We start from the raw sequence: 19,165 nt of genomic DNA, 5'->3' as shown, positions 1-19,165 counted from the left end.
TTTCTCTATTCTCTCTTAATGTTAGCTTTCTTTTTAGACGTCAAATGCTTAACAAATGCTCAGCTTTTGTCACCTTGTCCTATCAACTAGTTCGATACGTTTTTGAGGCGTAGTTTAAGAACGCGATTACTCGTAACGATAAAATAGTTGGTCGGCCTTTCTAAACAGAAAACTCCTACACATTTGACATCATACAGATAAAACGAACAAATCTCTTAATGCAGGAAATTGTTTAGTTCGTCGAGATAATATCACGGTACCCTAAAATAAGTTATTTATTACGAAATCGGTATTTCTTACGTTTCCGGTCAACTTTAATCGTGTTTTAGTCTACGTAAGCAGTTCCCGATTAAATCTTTTCGCGATTATGTTTCCTACGATATTGTTATCAGTTAATAATTTGAGAAATTCTCAAGGTAATTTTTTATCGATAAGCTTTAGTCAGAAAATTGAATTTCCTTGCCCGATATGTTGACTTTCTTTCCGCCATTCATTAATCCCTTGACATAAGTAGGAATCAAATGAAATATGGTGCGTTTCAAAAATACCTATTAGTTTGACCCACCGGAATAGTTATGGAAGCTTAGAATCGTCTCCAAAACATCAACTTCGAGAATGAGATAAGAAACAGGCAACGTTTTCCAGACGCCATTGTATGCCATGGAGTTAATTAGGAAACATCAATTGTTTTAATTTGTACGACTTATTGTCCGTTTAATAAATGTATACATCGAGTCTTTGATTAGGACTGTTAATTTACATTTTTTTTGTAAGAGTACAAAAAGGATAAAAGGGTAGGAATCAATTTTGGATGCAGTTAAGTCGATGATTGATCGCTAACTTAATTAGAAGTAAAGTCTAGATACTCTACGCAAAATGATTATATCACAGATACATATCAAATGTATGGCTTGAAGGTTCAAAGTATTAAATGTCAAAAATTAATTGAAGATATCACGCGCTCCATCAGTAGGGGTTTGATACGATAAATCGATTGGTGATAAGACATTTCTCTTATAAAAGCTGTTTTGTGTACTTAAAATTTGTCAGTTTGTTCCAAACAACCGTTAAGAAAGTGTATCAATCTTAAGTTATAAATCACTTTTTCTATTCTCGTCATGAGAGGTGAGTATCATGACTATTAATGAGGATAGGGAAGAAGAACCGTAGTTAATTGGCATGAATTTGATAAGATAATTTTAAATAAAAAAGATAGTTTTATTTAAAAATTTAAATGCACTATTCTCGTGACCTGTGTTAATTCGTAATAAAATTTCACTCGAGACAATTTAGATTTATACGGTTTTGGATTATTCTAACGATATTTGTCGAAGGTTCCTAGGTTTGACTCGTGTCCATGTGGAGTTTCTGTTTCAAAATTTCGTAAACTAGCTTCATCGAAACATTGGTATAAAATCTCCAGCCGGGCACAGCATTCAGCTTGAAATTTTCGACAAATATCAGGAATTTTATTTGCCTAAAAGTAGTCTAACAATCAATGCGTTATTCTATCGTTGCTTGCTTATCGTAGCTCGATAAGTAACTCGGTTTATTTGATTTGAGCGTGAGACAACCGAATCCACAACAGATTACCAGATATTTAGAAATAAAGAATCGTCAGATGGAACAGTAAATTATTTGTGCCTTTTTTAGAATTACTATCAATTCTCGCCGTGCTGGCAGTGACGGCGAACGCATACTCCGGTACGTTTTCAACCGAATGTCCACCGAATGATCTGAGCAACGAAGTCGTCCACATCCCTCACGAGTACGATTGCGCCAAGTTCTACAAATGCGACAATGGCGTGAAACAATTAGAAACATGTAGAGAGTATTCAGGAAATCGTAAACTGTACTTCAATCCGGAGAAGCAAGTCTGCGATTGGCCATGGAACGTGACGTGTACGCTGCGGGAACCGGATTGTCCTGCAGTAAGCGAGAAGGAAATTATGCTGCCTCATCCTTACGATTGCAGTTTGTATTATCAGTGCAAGAACGGCAAGACTGTTAACAAATGTCCCGAGGATCAGTACTTCGATTCCGTTCGTATGATGTGCGCGAAGAAGGAGGAAGCGACTTGTTACCTTTACTGGGACACGTGTCCACCATCAGATTTTAACATCGACGTGTATTTTCCGCACGAGAGAAATTGTAACGAATATTACAAGTGTGAAAACGAAGAAATGGTCTTGAAACAATGTCCGGCTGGAGAGGTGTTCGACGTAAACCTGAGGAAATGCGTGTTTGATGAAGAAGCAAAGTGTGATTCCGCTTTGAACCCAGTACAAGCCATCGTTTGTCCTTCGATCGGTTCTAAAAATCTTCCACACGAAAAGGAATGTGGTTTATACTACGAGTGCAACGACGGTGTGAAGACGGAAAAAGTATGTCCTGGCGGTTTATCCTTCGATGCAGTAAAAGGTATATGTAGTTGGCCACCGAGTAGCACGTGTTCCTCAAAAGTGGAACCTTCTTCCGAATGTCCATCAGAGAAGTCGAACGAAGCCAAGCGTCTCCCGCACGAATGCAAGTGTTCCCATTATTACGAGTGTTATAACGGGGAAAAGGTAATTCAGAGTTGCCCGAGTGGCACCAAGTTCGATTACATCAGGGAAGTTTGCGACAGTCCAGATAAAGTGACGTGCAAGATAATGGCAATCACACTAGCTTCAAAAGTTGGATGTCCAGAAAGATTTATCCCTCACGAATCCGAATGTCATCATTTTTATGAATGCACAAATGGCAATTTGCAACTTGTAAAGTGTAACGAAGGGTTTTATTTCAACAATGCAATAAAATCGTGTGATTTTGAAAATGGTAAGGATTGTGGAGGTATAAAGCCTATGACCACGACTCCTCGGGAAATCGTAACTGACGAATGTCCGCCATGCGAGTGTGGTTTCATTCGTTTTCCCCATAAATTAAATTGCTCTTTGTTTTACCAGTGCGATAATGGTACAAAGACCGTGGAGGAGTGTCCTGATGGTCTTCATTACAATCCCAGGAAACAGGATTGCGATTGGCCAGATAATGTAAATTGTACTATCCCGGTATGCGAGGAGGGAAGCAATATGGTTCACGAATGTCAATGTGAAAAGTATTACACGTGCAAAGATAACCACTGGGTGCTACAACAGTGTAAAGATGGATGGGAGTTCGATTACATAGATAAGGTTTGCAAACCTGCCGACGAAGCTCGATGTGAACATAGGCCTCCCACGGGTTGCTTTGGTCAATGCCCCTCAACTGGTAACACAATTATACCCTATGAAAATTGCACGCAATACTGCGAATGCAACAATGGTAAAGGAACTGTCGTTGACTGTATCAAAGATATGTATTACAACCCAGAGAAAAGGATGTGCGATTGGCCGGAAAATATACGAAATTTGACCTGCGATCCTTTCCCCTGTCCGAATGATGGTGTTAAAGTACCGCACGAATGCTCCTGCGATCGTTATTACGTTTGTAGTAACAACCAGCACTACCGTGAGATTTGCCCCAATGGAACGGAATACAATTACGAAACGCGTAAATGTCAGAAATACGAGGATTCTCATTGTTACAATGAACCTAAGCAAGACAGTGTCATAGCATCACAAAATTGTATCGGTAGTTGCCCGAAACTCGCACCTTCAGACAGGAGTTTTACCCTACCTCATAATAATTGTACGAGATTCTGCAGATGCGGAGCCGGGGCTCCTTACGTTGTTAACTGTCCGCCGCATCTTCATTTCAGCGAGCAAGAACATATTTGTACTGAACCAGCTCGAGCCAATTGTAATAGGTATCACGTGTATGGTCAAGACGAACGTGACTTGACGATGAGCACGGAAGATAGCTCGTTTTTCAAACATATTCTACCTGAATTTTTCTAACGAGTAATAATTAAGAGTAGGTTTAATAAAACACATTTCTTTAATTTATCATTCGATGTAATTTAATTGTTCCAGTCATTGAAATAACGATAATGTAAAAGAAAAATTGATTGGGTTTAACATAAAAAATCCTTCGTTAAAATATTTTGTTATTCTCTACCTTCTTAATTAACATCCTTGTTTGAACTTTCATTCTTCATCCTTCTTTCTTTCGAGTTAGATTCAGATAATTAATTTAATGTAATCGAATAAATAAAAAACAGATAGAGGAGAAAAATCTGAAGTGTCATTGCTACTCTGTAAATAATGTAAAGTAAAAAATTCAAGCTTAAATTTGAAAATTAATGGAAACGGAAAGATATTTTGATGCAAGTCAAAAGGATAGAATTCATTTTCAATTGTTTTATTTCTTCAATTAGGCTTTCCACTTGCTGTATAAATTTTCATTGAATATTATTCTTTTATTTAACAATATTAAATTCGTGGTGTCGGTTATCGATGACCCCTATGGCGTTCAGTGTCTACCGACCACCCGTTTCTATTTTAAGTAATTTCAGTAAATAGATTTTTGCTATTAGCGTTGGTATACTTTACCTACGTTACCTTTATATGGGAACAGCACGCGAAATTTCAAGGCTTGGAGTTTCATATGTGAACACACGTGTACGCCCACATGTACATTAATTAGTTAACTGTTTCACGGCTTCTCAAATATGCTCGATGATTTCTTAACACAGTTACGTTATTCTTGAATCTGTTATTTGCTTTTGATAATTAAACAGAACGTCGCGGATATTGAAACGATTTATTTTCACAAATTACACGTTGGTGCAAGTAAAAAGAAAATTAATTGTTTTACGTATAATCACGACATAATTTTGTTTGCACTATGTTTCAGCTACAAAGCTGAATAAAAACAGAATCCCATATATTACTCTTTCTTTTTTTCGTAATATAAGATATATGATCTTCTTTGTTTGAAAATAAAATAAATAATATTACTATGATTTTAACTTTGCAATATTTTTTGTATAAAATGACGATACCTACACAATTAGTTTGTATCTACATGCGTACATCTATTCATTGTTTCCCTTTAAATTTCGCTATTTTTCATTTTCTACTTACGACCCTTTTAAACGTTTAGAATAAACAATTTGATCCCAGAGTATAGAACGGATTTCGCTTTTGTGTTTACTCAATACGTACTAAGATTTTGAATCGAATAATAAGTTTGTTATCAAATAGAAGAAGGAAAAATAAATAAAAGAAATGTAGTAGCTGTGTTACCAAAGGCAAATAATTCAAAATAATTTTATATTAAATAAACTACAGATGTTAAATATGATAATGTGTAGAACGATAAGGATGATAATATTCATAATGAGGTAACGATAAGCGTAAACCGACTATAAAAGACGATCTACCGGATACAAATTTATTCGTAGCTGAAAAGGTACAATAACGTGTATCATCCTTTCAGTACAATTGTTAGCAGATATCCATCATGAAATGTAAGTAATTTCAAATTTTTTAATTAAGTCAAAATTGAAGCAGAAAGTTGTAATAATAAATACAGGCAGTATCTTGTATCCTGCGAAGACCTCCAAATTTCGAATAGCGATTAATTTTTACTTCTATAAAACTATTATGTTAACACGTGTTTCAATTATTCTATTATACTAACTTCTTAAAGGCGGTTATCTTCTTAAGCAAACGTTCAACGCCTTGAACAACGAATTTGAAATTTTACACAATTAATCTTCAATTGAAAATCTAATACACGATATAAACATTATAGAACGAAGATTGTTGAATTATGTTTACCTTTTGCAAATTTCAGATCTAATGTTTCTGATTGTTGTCGGTGTAACGACAGCGGCAACCATACCACCTGAGGAACCTTTTGGAAAGGAGCTCACAGAATGCAGAGGTCGCAATAGCGCGACTAATACACATAATGTTCGTCATGAGACGAATTGTCACCAGTTTTACAAATGTTTAGGAGGATACGGATTCGTAATAGATTGTCCAACGATAAAGAACGTCACATTGGTGTTTAATGAGGAGTCGTTAGTTTGCGATTGGGAGGGTGTACCTTGTTCAGATGATCCCAATGAACCACCAACTTCCAATAAACCGCCAAGTTCCAATAAACCGCCAGGTCCTAATGAACCAATTACACCGTCGCCAACAAACCGGCCACCGGGGGTTGGACCACCAAATTGTGCAGAAGCTGGCAACCGAAACCAACCTCATGAAGATTGTGATAAGTTTTATTACTGCGAAAGCGCAAATGGTGAGCCATTAGTAGGCCAATGTCCTGAAGGCACGCACTTCAATGCCATTGTTGCACAATGCGATCTAGGAGAATGTAAAAATAAGGATTAGATATTGTTAAATTTTAATATATGAAAGGAAGATTTCTCCTGTACAAAGATGAATAAATTTCTGTAAATCACTAACAGGTACTACCGTAATGATCGTATTCTCTTCTGTGTATTTGCAAAACCTTATCTACCTTTATTTCAAAATCCACAACTCACTCCACAAAATCACGAACGGTGTTACCACATATATGTGGGAGATCTGGGAATGCCTGGATAAAGGGGGCAATGTAACCTTGCCGGATACTTATAATCGTTTAGACGCGAGATAGCTGGGCGAACACGAGGAAAGACAAAAGGGACAAACGGTTAAGGGTTGAGGGATACGGCCGAGGCTGGGAAAATCTGGAGATTCGAAAATCGGTTGCCGAACAAGACGGTTGCCAGTATGCCTGCGCACGGCTTCTATTGCACTTATCGTTTTCTTTTATTTTTTTTATATTTTACCATTACGCCTTATTAAACTATATCTGAATATTAACGAATCGACCAATCATTAAGATCCTTCCGACGACCAACAATTCCATTCGCGACAATTGAATTATCAAGGGAGAAATTCTACATACAAAGTGTTACAGAACGGGTAGTACAACGGGACAGGGGGTAATTCTATAATATTATCAAAAATAAGATGAAAAAATACAATGCATTTGTTTCGGTTGAGCTCTCGTTTCCGAGTAAACTGATTTCGAAAATTCGTCGAGTACATGTACATACACTAATAAGAAAATTATCCGAGGTGTACCTCATCCATTTTCTCCATGTTATGATATGTTATAGTACATAAAAAAATGTTAGACACGTATTTTTATATATGTACACGTACATAACACCATTCGTAATGATGATGATAGTTACACGATTTCCAATGATTTGCCGAAGACAAAATATTTCTCACTGATCGAAGGTGATGATTTTATATTAGTTGAATATTATATCGCAAAGAAAAACCTTAGACAGGTCGAAGTCACGCAATCTTAATTTCAAGCTTATAGATTCACTACCACCACTATCAACCAATGTACTTACATACAAACATTAATTGTAAGTACAGGTATCGAGTATTAGGTACGCGTATACAAACACAACGTACGGTTATCGTCTTGAATTATATAAAAACCAGATGTTTAAATGAAAATTTGCATAATAAAGTAACGATAACGCTATATTACTATAAAAGCCATGCTGTGTGGTCAAAATACAGTAGTTATATATTCGAAACCTTAAGTGTACCTATATGTATTATACCTGCTATATCAGCAGTTGTGAAGCACCCATTATGAGAAGTAAGTAATTTAAAACTTCAGAGATAAACAGCAGAGGGGATATACAATCTAGCAATTGTACATGCAATAAAATGTTCCGAAATAAATAGTACTGAACTGTATTTTTTTTTTTTTACAAATTTTAGACCTATTGCTTTTAATTGCCGTGGTGATAGCAGCTTCGGCAAACGTTCAAGCGGAAGAGCAGATTGGCAAGCTAAAAAAAGAGTGCAAACATAAGAATAGATTTTATTATACGAATAACGTTCGCCATGAATCGGATTGTCACAAGTTTTATAAGTGCATAGGAACATACGGATTTGAAAAAGATTGTCCAACGTTAAAAGGCGTTAAGTTAATATTTAATGAAAATAAGCGAATTTGCGATTGGGAAGGAGTATCTTGTACTAAAACATCAACAACTGGTTCGACTCAACCATCTACAACTATAAGCACTATAGAACCCTCGACAACAGGGAGCACTGAAGAACCAGCGTCAACTACAAGTGTTACTGACACGACAACAACTATTTCGACTCATCAGTCGTCAACTCAAACCTCCACAGAACCCGGGTCAACAGCGAGCACTGAAGAACCATCTTCAACTACAAGTGTTACAGACACGTCAACTACTAGTTCGACCGAATCGACGTCAGCTCAAACCTCCACAGCACCCACGTCAACAGGGAGCACTGAAGAACCATCGTCAACTACAAGTGTTACTGATACGTCAACCACTAGTTCGACCGAATCGACGTCAGCCCAAACCTCCACAGACCTCGGGTCAACAACGAGCACTGAAGAACCATCGTCAACTACAAGTGTTACAGATACGTCAACTACTAGTTCGAACGGATCGACGTCAGCTCATACCTCCACAGAACCCTCGTCAACAGGGAGCACTGTAGAATCGTCATCAACTACAAGTGTTACAGATACGCCAACAACTAGCTTGACCGAATCGACGTCAGCTCAAACCTCCACAGAACCCTCGTCAACAGGGAGCACTGTAGAATCATCGTCAACTACAAGTGTTACTGATTCGTCAACAACTAGTTCGACCGAATCGACGTCAACTCAAACCTCCACAGAACCCGGGTCAACAGCGAGCACTGACGAACCATCGTCAACTACAAGTGTTACAGATACGTCAACTACTAGTTCGACCGAATCGACGTCAGCTCAAACCTCCACAGGACCCTCGTCAACAGCGAGCACTGATGTACCATCGTCAACTACAAGTGTTACAGATACGCCAACAACTAGCTTGACCGAATCGACGTCAGCCCAAACCTCCACAGAACCCTCGTCAACAGGGAGCACTGACGAACCATCGTCAATTACTAGTGTTACAGATACGTCAACTACTAGCTTGACCGAATCGACGTCAGCCCAAACCTCTACAGAACCCTCGTCAACAGGGAGCACTGAAGAACCATCGTCAACTACAAGTGTTACTGACACGACAACAACTAGTTCGACTCATCAGTCGTCAACTCAAACCTCCACAGAACCCGGGTCAACAGCGAGCACTGAAGAACCATCGTCAACTACAAGTGTTACAGATACGCCAACAACTAGCTTGACCGAATCGACGTCAGCCCAAACCTCTACAGAACCCTCGTCAACAGGGAGCACTGACGAACCATCGTCAACTACAAGTGTTACAGATACGTCAACTACTAGTTCGACCGAATCGACGTCAGCTCAAACCTCCACAGCACCCACGTCAACAGGGAGCACTGAAAAACCATCGTCAACTACAAGTGTTACTGACACGACAACAACTAGTTCGACTCATCAGTCGTCAACTCAAACCTCCACAGAACCCGGGTCAACAGGGAGCACTGACGAACCATCGTCAACTACTAGTGTTACAGATACGTCAACTACTAGTTCGACCGAATCGACGTCAGCTCAAACCTCCACAGCACCCACGTCAACAGGGAGCACTGACGAACCATCGTCAACTACAAGTGTTACAGATACGTCGACTACTACTTGGACCGGATCGACGTCAGCTCAAACCTCCACAGAACCCGGGTCAACAACGAGCACTGAAGAACCATCGTCAACTACAAGTGTTACAGATACGTCAACTACTAGTTCCACCGAATCGACGTCAGCTCCAACCTCCACAGCACCCACGTCAACAGGGAGCACTGAAGAACCATCGTCAACTACAACTGTTACTGACACGACAACAACTAGTTCGACCCATCCGTCGTCAACTGAAACCCCCACAGAACCCGGGTCAACAACGAGCACTGAAGAACCATCTTCAACTACAAGTGTCACAGATACGTCAACTACTAGCTCGACCGAATCGACGTCAGCTCAAACCTCCACAGCACCCTCGTCAACAGCGAGCACTGAAGAACCATCGTCAACTACAAGTGTTACAGATACGCCAACAACTAGCTTGATCGAATCGACGTCAGCCCAAACCTCCACAGAACCCTCGTCAACAGGGAGCACTGAGAAACCATCGTCAACTACAAGTGTTACTGACACGACAACAACTAGTTCGACTCATCAGTCGTCAACTCAAACCTCCACAGAACCCGGGTCAACAGGGAGCACTGACGAACCATCGTCAACTACAAGTGTTACAGATACGTCGACTACTACTTGGACCGGATCGACGTCAGCTCAAACCTCCACAGAACCCGGGTCAACAACGAGCACTGAAGAACCATCGTCAACTACAAGTGTTACAGATACGTCAACTACTAGTTCCACCGAATCGACGTCAGCTCCAACCTCCACAGCACCCACGTCAACAGGGAGCACTGAAGAACCATCGTCAACTACAACTGTTACTGACACGACAACAACTAGTTCGACCCATCCGTCGTCAACTGAAACCCCCACAGAACCCGGGTCAACAACGAGCACTGAAGAACCATCTTCAACTACAAGTGTCACAGATACGTCAACTACTAGCTCGACCGAATCGACGTCAGCTCAAACCTCCACAGCACCCTCGTCAACAGCGAGCACTGAAGAACCATCGTCAACTACAAGTGTTACAGATACGCCAACAACTAGCTTGATCGAATCGACGTCAGCTGAAACCTCCACAGAACCCTCGTCAACAGGGAGCACTGTAGAATCATCGTCAATTACAAGTGTTACTGATTCGTCAATAACTAGTTCGACCGAATCGACGTCACCTCAAACCTCCACTGAACCCGGGTCAACAACGAGCACTGAAGAACCATCGTCAACTACAAGTGTTACAGATACGTCAACTACTAGTTCGACCGGATCGACGTCAGCTCAAACCTCCACAGAACCAGGGTCAACAACGAGCACTGAAAAACCATCGTCAACTACAAGTGTTACAGATACGTCAACTACTAGTTCGACCGGATCGACGTCACCTCAAACCTCCATAGAACCCGGGTCAACAACGAGCACTGAAGAACCATCGTCAACTACAAGTGTTACAGATACGTCAACTACTAGTTCGACCGGATCGACGTCAGCTCAAACCTCCACAGAACCCGGGTCAACAGGGAGCACTGTAGAATCGTCGTCAACTACAAGTGTTACTGATTCGTCACCAACTAGTTCGACCGAATCGACGTCACCTCAAACCTCCACAGAACCCGGGTCAACAACGGGCACTGAAGAACCATCGTCAACTACAAGTGTTACAGATACGTCAACTACTAGTTCGACCGGATCGACGTTAGCTCAAACCTCCACAGAACCCGGGTCAACGACGAGCACTGAAGAACCATCGTCAACTACAAGTGTTACAGATACGTCAACTACTAGTTCGACCGGATCGACGTCAGCTGAAACCTCCACAGAACCCGGGTCAACAGGGAGCACTGTAGAATCGTCGTCAACTACAAGTGTTACAGATACGTCAACTACTAGTTCGACCGGATCGACTTCAGCTGAAACCTCCACAGGGCCCTCGTCAACAGGGAGCACTGTAGAATCGTCGTCAACTACAAGTGTTACAGATACGTCAACTACTAGTTCGACCGGAGCGACGTCAGCTCAAACCTCCACAGAACCCGGGTCAACAGGGAGCACTGTAGAATCGTCGTCAACTACAAGTGTTACAGATACGTCAACTACTAGTTCGACCGAATCGACGTCAGCTCAAACCTCCACAGAACCCTCGTCAACAGGGAGCACTGTAGAATCATCGTCAACTACAAGTGTTACTGAGTCGTCAACAACTAGTTCGACCGAATCGACGTCACGTCAAACCTCCACAGAACCCGGGTCAACAACGAGCACTGAAGAACCATCGTCAAATACAAGTGTTATAGATACGTCAACTACTAGTTCGACCGGATCGACGTCAGCTCAAACCTCCACAGAACCCGGGTCAACAACGAGCACTGAAGAACCATCGTTAACTACAAGTGTTACAGATACGTCAACTACTAGTTCGACCGGAGCGACGTCAGCTCAAACCTCCACAGAACCCGGGTCAACAGGGAGCACTGTAGAATCGTCGTCAACTACAAGTGTTACAGATACGTCAACTACTAGTTCGACCGAATCGACGTCAGCTCGAACCTCCACAGAACCCTCGTCAACAGGGAGCACTGTAGAATCATCGTCAACTACAAGTGTTACTGATTCGTCAACAACTAGTTCGACCGAATCGACGTCACGTCAAATCTCCACAGAACCCGGGTCAACAACGGGCACTGAAGAACCATCGTCAACTGCAAGTGTTACAGATATGTCAACTACTAGTTCGACCGGATCGACGTCAGCTCAAACCTTCACAGAATCCTCGTCAACAGGGAGCACTGTAGAATCGTCGTCAACTACAAGTGTTACAAATACGTCAACTACTAGTTCGACCGAATCGACGTCAACTCAAACCTCCACAGAACCCTCGTCAACAGGGAGCACTGTAGAATCGTCGTCAACTACAAGTGTTATAGATACGTCAACTACTAGTTCGACCGGATCGACGTCAGCTGAAACCTCCACAGAACCCGGGTCAACAGCGAGCACTGAAGAACCATCGTCGACTACAAGTGTTACAGATACGTCAACAACTAGTTCGACAGAATCGACGTCAGCTCAAATCTCCACAGAATCCTCGTCAACAGGGAGCACTGAAGGACCGTCGTCAACTACAAGTTTTACAGATACGCCAACAACTAGCTTGTCCGAATCGACGTCAGCTCTAACCTCCACAGATCCCTCATCGTGATGAAGCATTGAAGAGCCGGCTTACAGTTTCTATTTCAATCCAATTATCGCGGTTTGCGATTTTATATTTTGCCTTTGAGAGAATAAAGTCGCACAATGTAATCTGGACAATAATTTCCCTTAAATGTTAGGTTCTTGTAACAGCAACTTGTACAGTCCTTTGTTGATGTGTTTTCTTGTTTCGTTGGCACAATGTATTTTCCTTTAATTGCTAATAGAGATGAGGTAAAACTGTGCAATATTATTAAATTCAACTGTCACCACTTTTTGGTCTGAAATTCAGTGGTTCAAAAGATTTTAATTTCTGTTGTAATTCATGAGCTTTTTAAGTTTCCAATTGAATAATCTATTTGTTCATTTATATAAAATGAATTTTGTACCCATACTTACACAATAAATAATTAATGTAGGAGTTACAAACTGGTACCACTTGATAACCAAGAATTTCTGAATAAATTTATACTAAATTATCGAAGTCATATTCGTTTGCGAATTATTTCTAGGCTGATGGTATTTTAATTAAGAACAAATTTGGCCATCATTAATGAGTAGGTAACAGCTGATATGATAATTAATAGGATTACAGCTGATACAATAATAGCGAGACGACTATAAAAGTTTTGCTCCGCGATATTAATTTATCATTTGAAATCGGAAAGCTTATAATTACTGGTAACATTCTTTTAATTTCAATTTGTGGAAGGTACTCGTCATGAAATGTAAGTAGATTCAGAATTATATTTCGTAAAAAGAAACAAAACGATGAAAGGACTGCAGCTATGTATTGCTATTGTAAATGCAATCAGTATGTAACTGCATTTACATTAATTTACGTGCATTCTCACACTTGTAAAAAGCTATGCTTATTTCTTAAAACAGATCGTGTTGAACTAATCTTATTACTTATAAATTTCAGATTTGCTGCTTCTGATTGTTGTCGTCGCGGTACAAATGCTGACAAATGTTGAAGCTGATAAAGACCCTGTCAAGTTAATAAAAGAGTGCAGAGGCAAAAATAATTCTACATATACGCATCATGTTGCTCACGAAACGGATTCTCATATGTTTTACAAATGCTTGGGTAGTTATGGATTCCTAATGGGGTGTCCGTTAGTCGATGGCAGAAGGTTGGTATTTCGTCCAGCAGAACAACGATGTCGGGAAAATTATATTAATAATAGATAGGATCATCGAGTTTTCTAAGACCAAGTTTTGCATTACTATGTCTCGCCTAAATATGTTTAATTTATGTGTTAATCGATGTGTTAAGGTTAAATGTACCCCATGAATCGTTATAATGATGGTAGTAATATTTTATTGCACACGTCGTACAGTGCTTTTCAATTGGCAATAAAGTAAAAGTAATACTGTGCAATATAATTTATTTATTTTTTTTTTTATTGTAAATCTTGTTTCGCAGAGAACTCAGTGAAACAATGAACGTTCATTTTCCATTTACGTTTTGATTGCAAAAGTTCTGATCCGCTCATCTTCCCAAATCCAAAATCAATTGTCCACGAGCTAATGCTGACAAAGAAATCCAAATGGAAAATACAATCGTGCGTTCAGTGGCAGAGAGGTGTGTGTACGCTAGAAATACAAGAATACATACAATCATTTTATTGCACATCACCATAGTATCGTTCAACTATGTCTAGCGTATGACATGGTCGGACATCGATCCTTGAAGAGTGCTTTTTATTGTTCGAGTTCTCGAGTTCGCGAATGAATCGATTCTCTTCTTGCTTTCGTTTCTCGAATTTCGTTCGTTGCGATGATTGTGGAATCTCCAGGATTGTTCTCACCGTATCCCATCCATCATTAGTATCCGATTCAGAGAACGGAATGCTTCCCCTTTTTCCATACCTGATTACATATCATCATTCGCATTACGACATTGAAAAGGATTAAGGGTAAATAAGGTTCGAAAATAAGCAATTTTTATCAATTTCTTTTCTTCCTCTCGATATTAAAACAACTGGCACTGGATGCACGGCTACTTTTAAATTGAAAATCAAGTGGAAAGGTAAATAAATAAAGGGTGCGTGATTTTGTTGCGTCGGTGTTAAAAGATTCGTTATTTTATATTTCATCGTTACCTGGCTCTCCCGCTAAGCGTGTAGTAGTCTATCACGTGATTAATGTATCTACTTAATTCTTCTGCACTCTTAAATTCTCCCGGAAGCGTCGGTTTAGCCATTGGTTGCGGTTCGCCGTGAATAATCGCCATTCCAAAAGTCAACAGAACGACGAACATATAGATGGTATTCGTAGTGCGTGTGGATTGCATTTTTATTAGCGATAATCGGCTCTTGTTAGCTGAAGAAGAAAAATTCCGTTGAATAGACAGAAAAGTGTTCTTATGTTTGTTAAATATAAACACGTTTAATGAAAATGTTTTACACAAGAAATGAAATATATCGAGGGATATCGAATTAATTATCGCAAACCATTAAACAGCTGTTCAAATAAATTATAGTCTAGATACAGTTGATTCAATACTCTTTTCTTTCAAGATGGTTCAAATATTGTCATATCAACCATTATGGCACTACAAATGATACGAATCGTGTTCTAAGAAGCCGTATACAAACCAGTTTCTTTATCTACCTTAATTAAGCAATTAATTGATCCTTACAACGTGTGATATTTTGTGTTTCCATCCAGGTTTGCGAAAACGGTCACGATCTACTATAAATTGGATGCATTTTGAAAACTAATTCAATTAACAGCGTGTCGTGAAACGAAGTAGGATGAAATACAACACGTGAAAACGTTGGTTGAAAACTCGATTTTGAAAAGTTACCTCGTAATAACTCTCGTAATGCAATAGAAGAGGTTTAATATAAACGGAGGCCAAACATGAAGTCGAGTTACCTGTTGCATCGTGCTTGTTTGCTACAACTTCAACGGTAATGAAAGTTTCGCGTCAATCAAAATTCAGTTGATCGATGAAATTATAAAGGAACGTACTGAATTTTTCAAGTTTCATTTCAATTGATGATTCGCTTAATCAATATTGTAGATCGTGAAATTTGAAAACAGAATTTTGTAAAAATTCTTTTCCAATTGACGAAGAAAAAGATCTTTACGAGGGTGACCGAGAAGTTAATGAAGCGATCTTTACGAGTCATTAAGATGACAGTATCAACGGTTTTTCATAAGGTCGAGCAACACTTTTCGTTTTATAGAGGTCCGTGGATTGAAAGAATATACATCGTTAGGTAAAAACAACTAGGTACATAAAAGATATCCCCGTAAGCTCGTTAATCCAGCGACGAAATTGCTCGAATTAGGGGACGAATATTAGATGAATATTCTAGGAATTTCAAATTACCCGAAAGATTTAATCGAAAAGTTTCTTGAATTTAGAAATTCGTACGAAAAATAAATTAAAATTATAATTTCAGACATGACGGATAACGAAAAATGTTTTTTCACGGGTGAACAAGTACGTCGATGCATTCATTAATCTGCAGCCTGATTGAGAAATCAAATGAAATGGGAAATAGTGTGTCAACGAGACGGTGTTCGGTAAAATTGATCGCGAAGTTGTTTAATACACAGTAGATACTTTGAATAATTCAAACGACGTGGAGTCATTATAATTGATTGAAAATAATTCATTGCAAAAATTTCGTGCATAATAATGGCAAGTTGTAATAAAAAAATTGATACTGTTCTGTTCCGTATCAGTCATTAATGTCCGAATTAATGTCAGTTTGACATTGATTAATGTCAAATTAATTCTCATTTAAATGATCAATCACCTTCTTTTATTATTTCGTGATCCAGCTTCTGTCGATAAAAAACCGATAGCACGACACGTAACAATTGCAACAAATGACACACGATTCTTCGTTATATTTCACCCTTGTAAGGACACGTTTACTCACCGATCAATCAAGAAAATCACGTTTGAGAATTCGATAAATCAATCCGTTCCAACGTATGATTCTCCGTATCCTGTCGAATGATTCAGGACTTTAGATCGTATCGGCTGTTCGTGTTGCAGACAGGAGCTTATATATCGGTGAGAACGTACCCTCTCTGACGCATCCCCTCGGCTGAAAACTCTCTATCGCGCAGCCAATCCACAAGGTTCAACCCCACCAATCATCCTCCCCACTATCCTTTCATGGATCCTTTTTTTCTTCGATCTCTTTGCTCGCTGTACACGAGGATCATGAATTCTTATGAATTTGATTAAATGTAAAGCATAATTTTCAATCAGTTACTGGTACCTATTGTTTAAGAAACTTGAGTATGTTGATGCATAGCAATGCAAATTTTCATTAAGCACATACGAATTATGACTGAAATATAATTGAAATGAAAATATGCTAGAGAGGATGGGGTGAGAATACGTCGAAAGAAAAAGATGTTTACGTTAACAGTACACCATAGCATTTTTTCCCCCGTCAGATTCATCTTTACAAGCAATAAAGTCTCGCAAAAGTGTAATCAGACTGGTTTGAAACGGGGATTTACCGCAGACTTTTATAAAACGTTCTCACAAGGAATCTTCTTGGATGTAAAGAGAGATATTACTTTCGCGAAGCATCGGACACACTTTAGCTCGCGTTTTATAAAGTTACGTACATAGATTTGTATACCTTCCAAATTAAGTAAAACGTTGAATTTCAATTTCAAGATATTCTATAGTATCTCGAAACACGTCTAAGCAGTTTTCATAGAAATTTTAATGAAACACGATCCAAACTAATGATGCGCGTTACATCCAGGTCGAATAGATATATCCGCCTGTTGAGTTCGTTAATCTGAAAATCATTAAATTAGGCTGACAGCTTCCGAAAATTGGGAATGATCGATAACAAAAAGAAAGCTGTTCGCGTCGAAAACGAAATCGGTGGAGGCGTAATGCTTCACACACGTGGCTTCGACAGAGTCGTGATGCTCATGCTGATAGAAGCGTTAATGCAGACACGTTCGCAAACAGAATAAACGATCGCGATGAATGAACGAAGAAAAAAAATAAAGTATATTAATAAAAGGACACCCTACCGGGCTTCGTACATTCATTTTCCGGAGTTTCAGGATACAGAATCTGATCAGGGAACTTCGTTTAATCCGTTCACGGCTTTCTGCAACTATATAAATGAAAATTCATGATTTTTTTATTTTTCTATTTCACTGTTGATTGCAGTTTTCTCATTAACTTCAGTGAATTATTAAAATCCGTGAATATACCTGTTAATGAATACTTTAATAAAGGTATAATCCATGAATGTGTTCGATTTTCATTATGCATTCCGCAGGCAGATACAAGAAAATCTTCAATAAACAATCGCGATCATCGTACAAGCAAAGATTTAATGTCATTCAGATAACTTGTCCCCTCGGTTCGATTGATAGGAACATATGTTCACGTTTGTTAGTTTTAATCAGATCCATAAATTTCAGTGTCGCTCGACAAATTATTTATCTTTCCTTAAATTATCAATTGTTAACATTTTCTCAAATTTAATTTTTTAAATATCTATAATCACAGGTGTCTGAATATCACGTTCTGTATTGAAAGATAACTGAGCATTTCCTAGTTTAAGAAATACTGCGATCAGAAAATTGTACGCGAATATTTATCCTAAGCTTACTCTTCTCTCTTATCATTCAGGTAATACTTTCATTAAACATTTGTTATCGATTCCTATCGCTTAGTTAATTTACAACTTTCACCTTTTGATACGAACTGACTCATCATATCGTATTAATTATATCTTTTATAGATCAGGCTGACGACATTCTGTATTTTCATACAGTTTCAAAATTTTACATTTCAAAATGATTAAAGTATGGCAACGTTAAATTAAGAACTTAACACGGATGGAATTCTTCAATGTACGAGGGCGCTGTGTCCACTACACCTGTCCGACCGACAGGTGAAAGACTTACCTTCCAAAGATAAGTCACAAGCAGGTACCACAATGTAACTCTGTGATTTATTTAGAATAAAATAAATCCTAAGCTTTCATTTAAAAACAGCACGAATATGGGATAAGTAATAAAATTCTTATAAAAAGTAATACTTGCTAATACACATTTGTTACAGTAAGAAAGCTACACTCGATTAAGTCAATACAAACGACTCCCTCGAAACATGCCACAGGTATCTAGGACCCCCAAAAATCCTTACCTGTAATCTACAACGATCCGTAGCTGGAGCGAAGGAAAAAGGACTCTGGGATCAGGATCAGGAAGAAGTAGGAACGTGGAGGGAGAGCAAAAAAAAAAAAGGGAGGCAAGGATAATAGCGAAGAAGAGGCAATGTCTTTTCCTTCGGCCATACGGCGACCTCTGCGCGACGACAACCAGGTCGAAGAGGGGGTACGGGCTATGAAAAGGCCAGAAGAGCGTCGACCAATAGGGCCCAGGAAAAGAAGAAGGCACGAATAAGTCGGTACCATGGAGCGAGAAG

General features: G+C 39.1%; 2 protein-coding genes across 3 annotated transcripts; one reads left to right on the top strand and one right to left on the bottom strand.

Annotated features, from left to right (window-relative positions):
* Positions 1-1,118: 1,118 nt before the first annotated feature.
* Positions 1,119-12,730, top strand: LOC114872714 (serine-rich adhesin for platelets-like). The gene is made up of 5 exons (XM_046288708.1): positions 1,119-1,125; positions 1,654-3,870; positions 5,722-6,252; positions 7,677-11,856; positions 12,316-12,730. The coding sequence occupies exons 1-5, from the start codon at positions 1,119-1,121 to the stop codon at positions 12,728-12,730; spliced, it is 7,350 nt and encodes a 2,449-aa protein (XP_046144664.1).
* Positions 12,731-14,104: 1,374 nt separating this feature from the next.
* LOC114872747 lies at positions 14,105-16,711 on the bottom strand. Of its 2 annotated transcripts, XM_029180319.2 has the most exons (4): positions 16,626-16,711; positions 14,829-15,048; positions 14,342-14,595; positions 14,105-14,256 (listed from the first exon to the last, which is right to left on the bottom strand). In XM_029180319.2, the coding sequence occupies exons 2-3, from the start codon at positions 15,017-15,019 to the stop codon at positions 14,349-14,351; spliced, it is 438 nt and encodes a 145-aa protein (XP_029036152.1). In that variant the 5' UTR covers positions 15,020-15,048; positions 16,626-16,711; the 3' UTR covers positions 14,105-14,256; positions 14,342-14,348. The 2 variants fall into 2 exon arrangements, with proteins under 2 accessions (XP_029036152.1, XP_029036151.1); XM_029180318.2 differs by having other exon boundaries at positions 14,105-14,595.
* Positions 16,712-19,165: the final 2,454 nt, after the last annotated feature.

This window comes from Osmia bicornis, chromosome 14, assembly GCF_907164935.1.
Source record: "Osmia bicornis bicornis chromosome 14, iOsmBic2.1, whole genome shotgun sequence".
Taxonomy (NCBI): domain Eukaryota; kingdom Metazoa; phylum Arthropoda; class Insecta; order Hymenoptera; family Megachilidae; genus Osmia; species Osmia bicornis.
The sequence above is the reverse complement of the archived record's forward strand: the minus strand, read 5'-3'. Positions and strand labels throughout refer to the sequence as shown.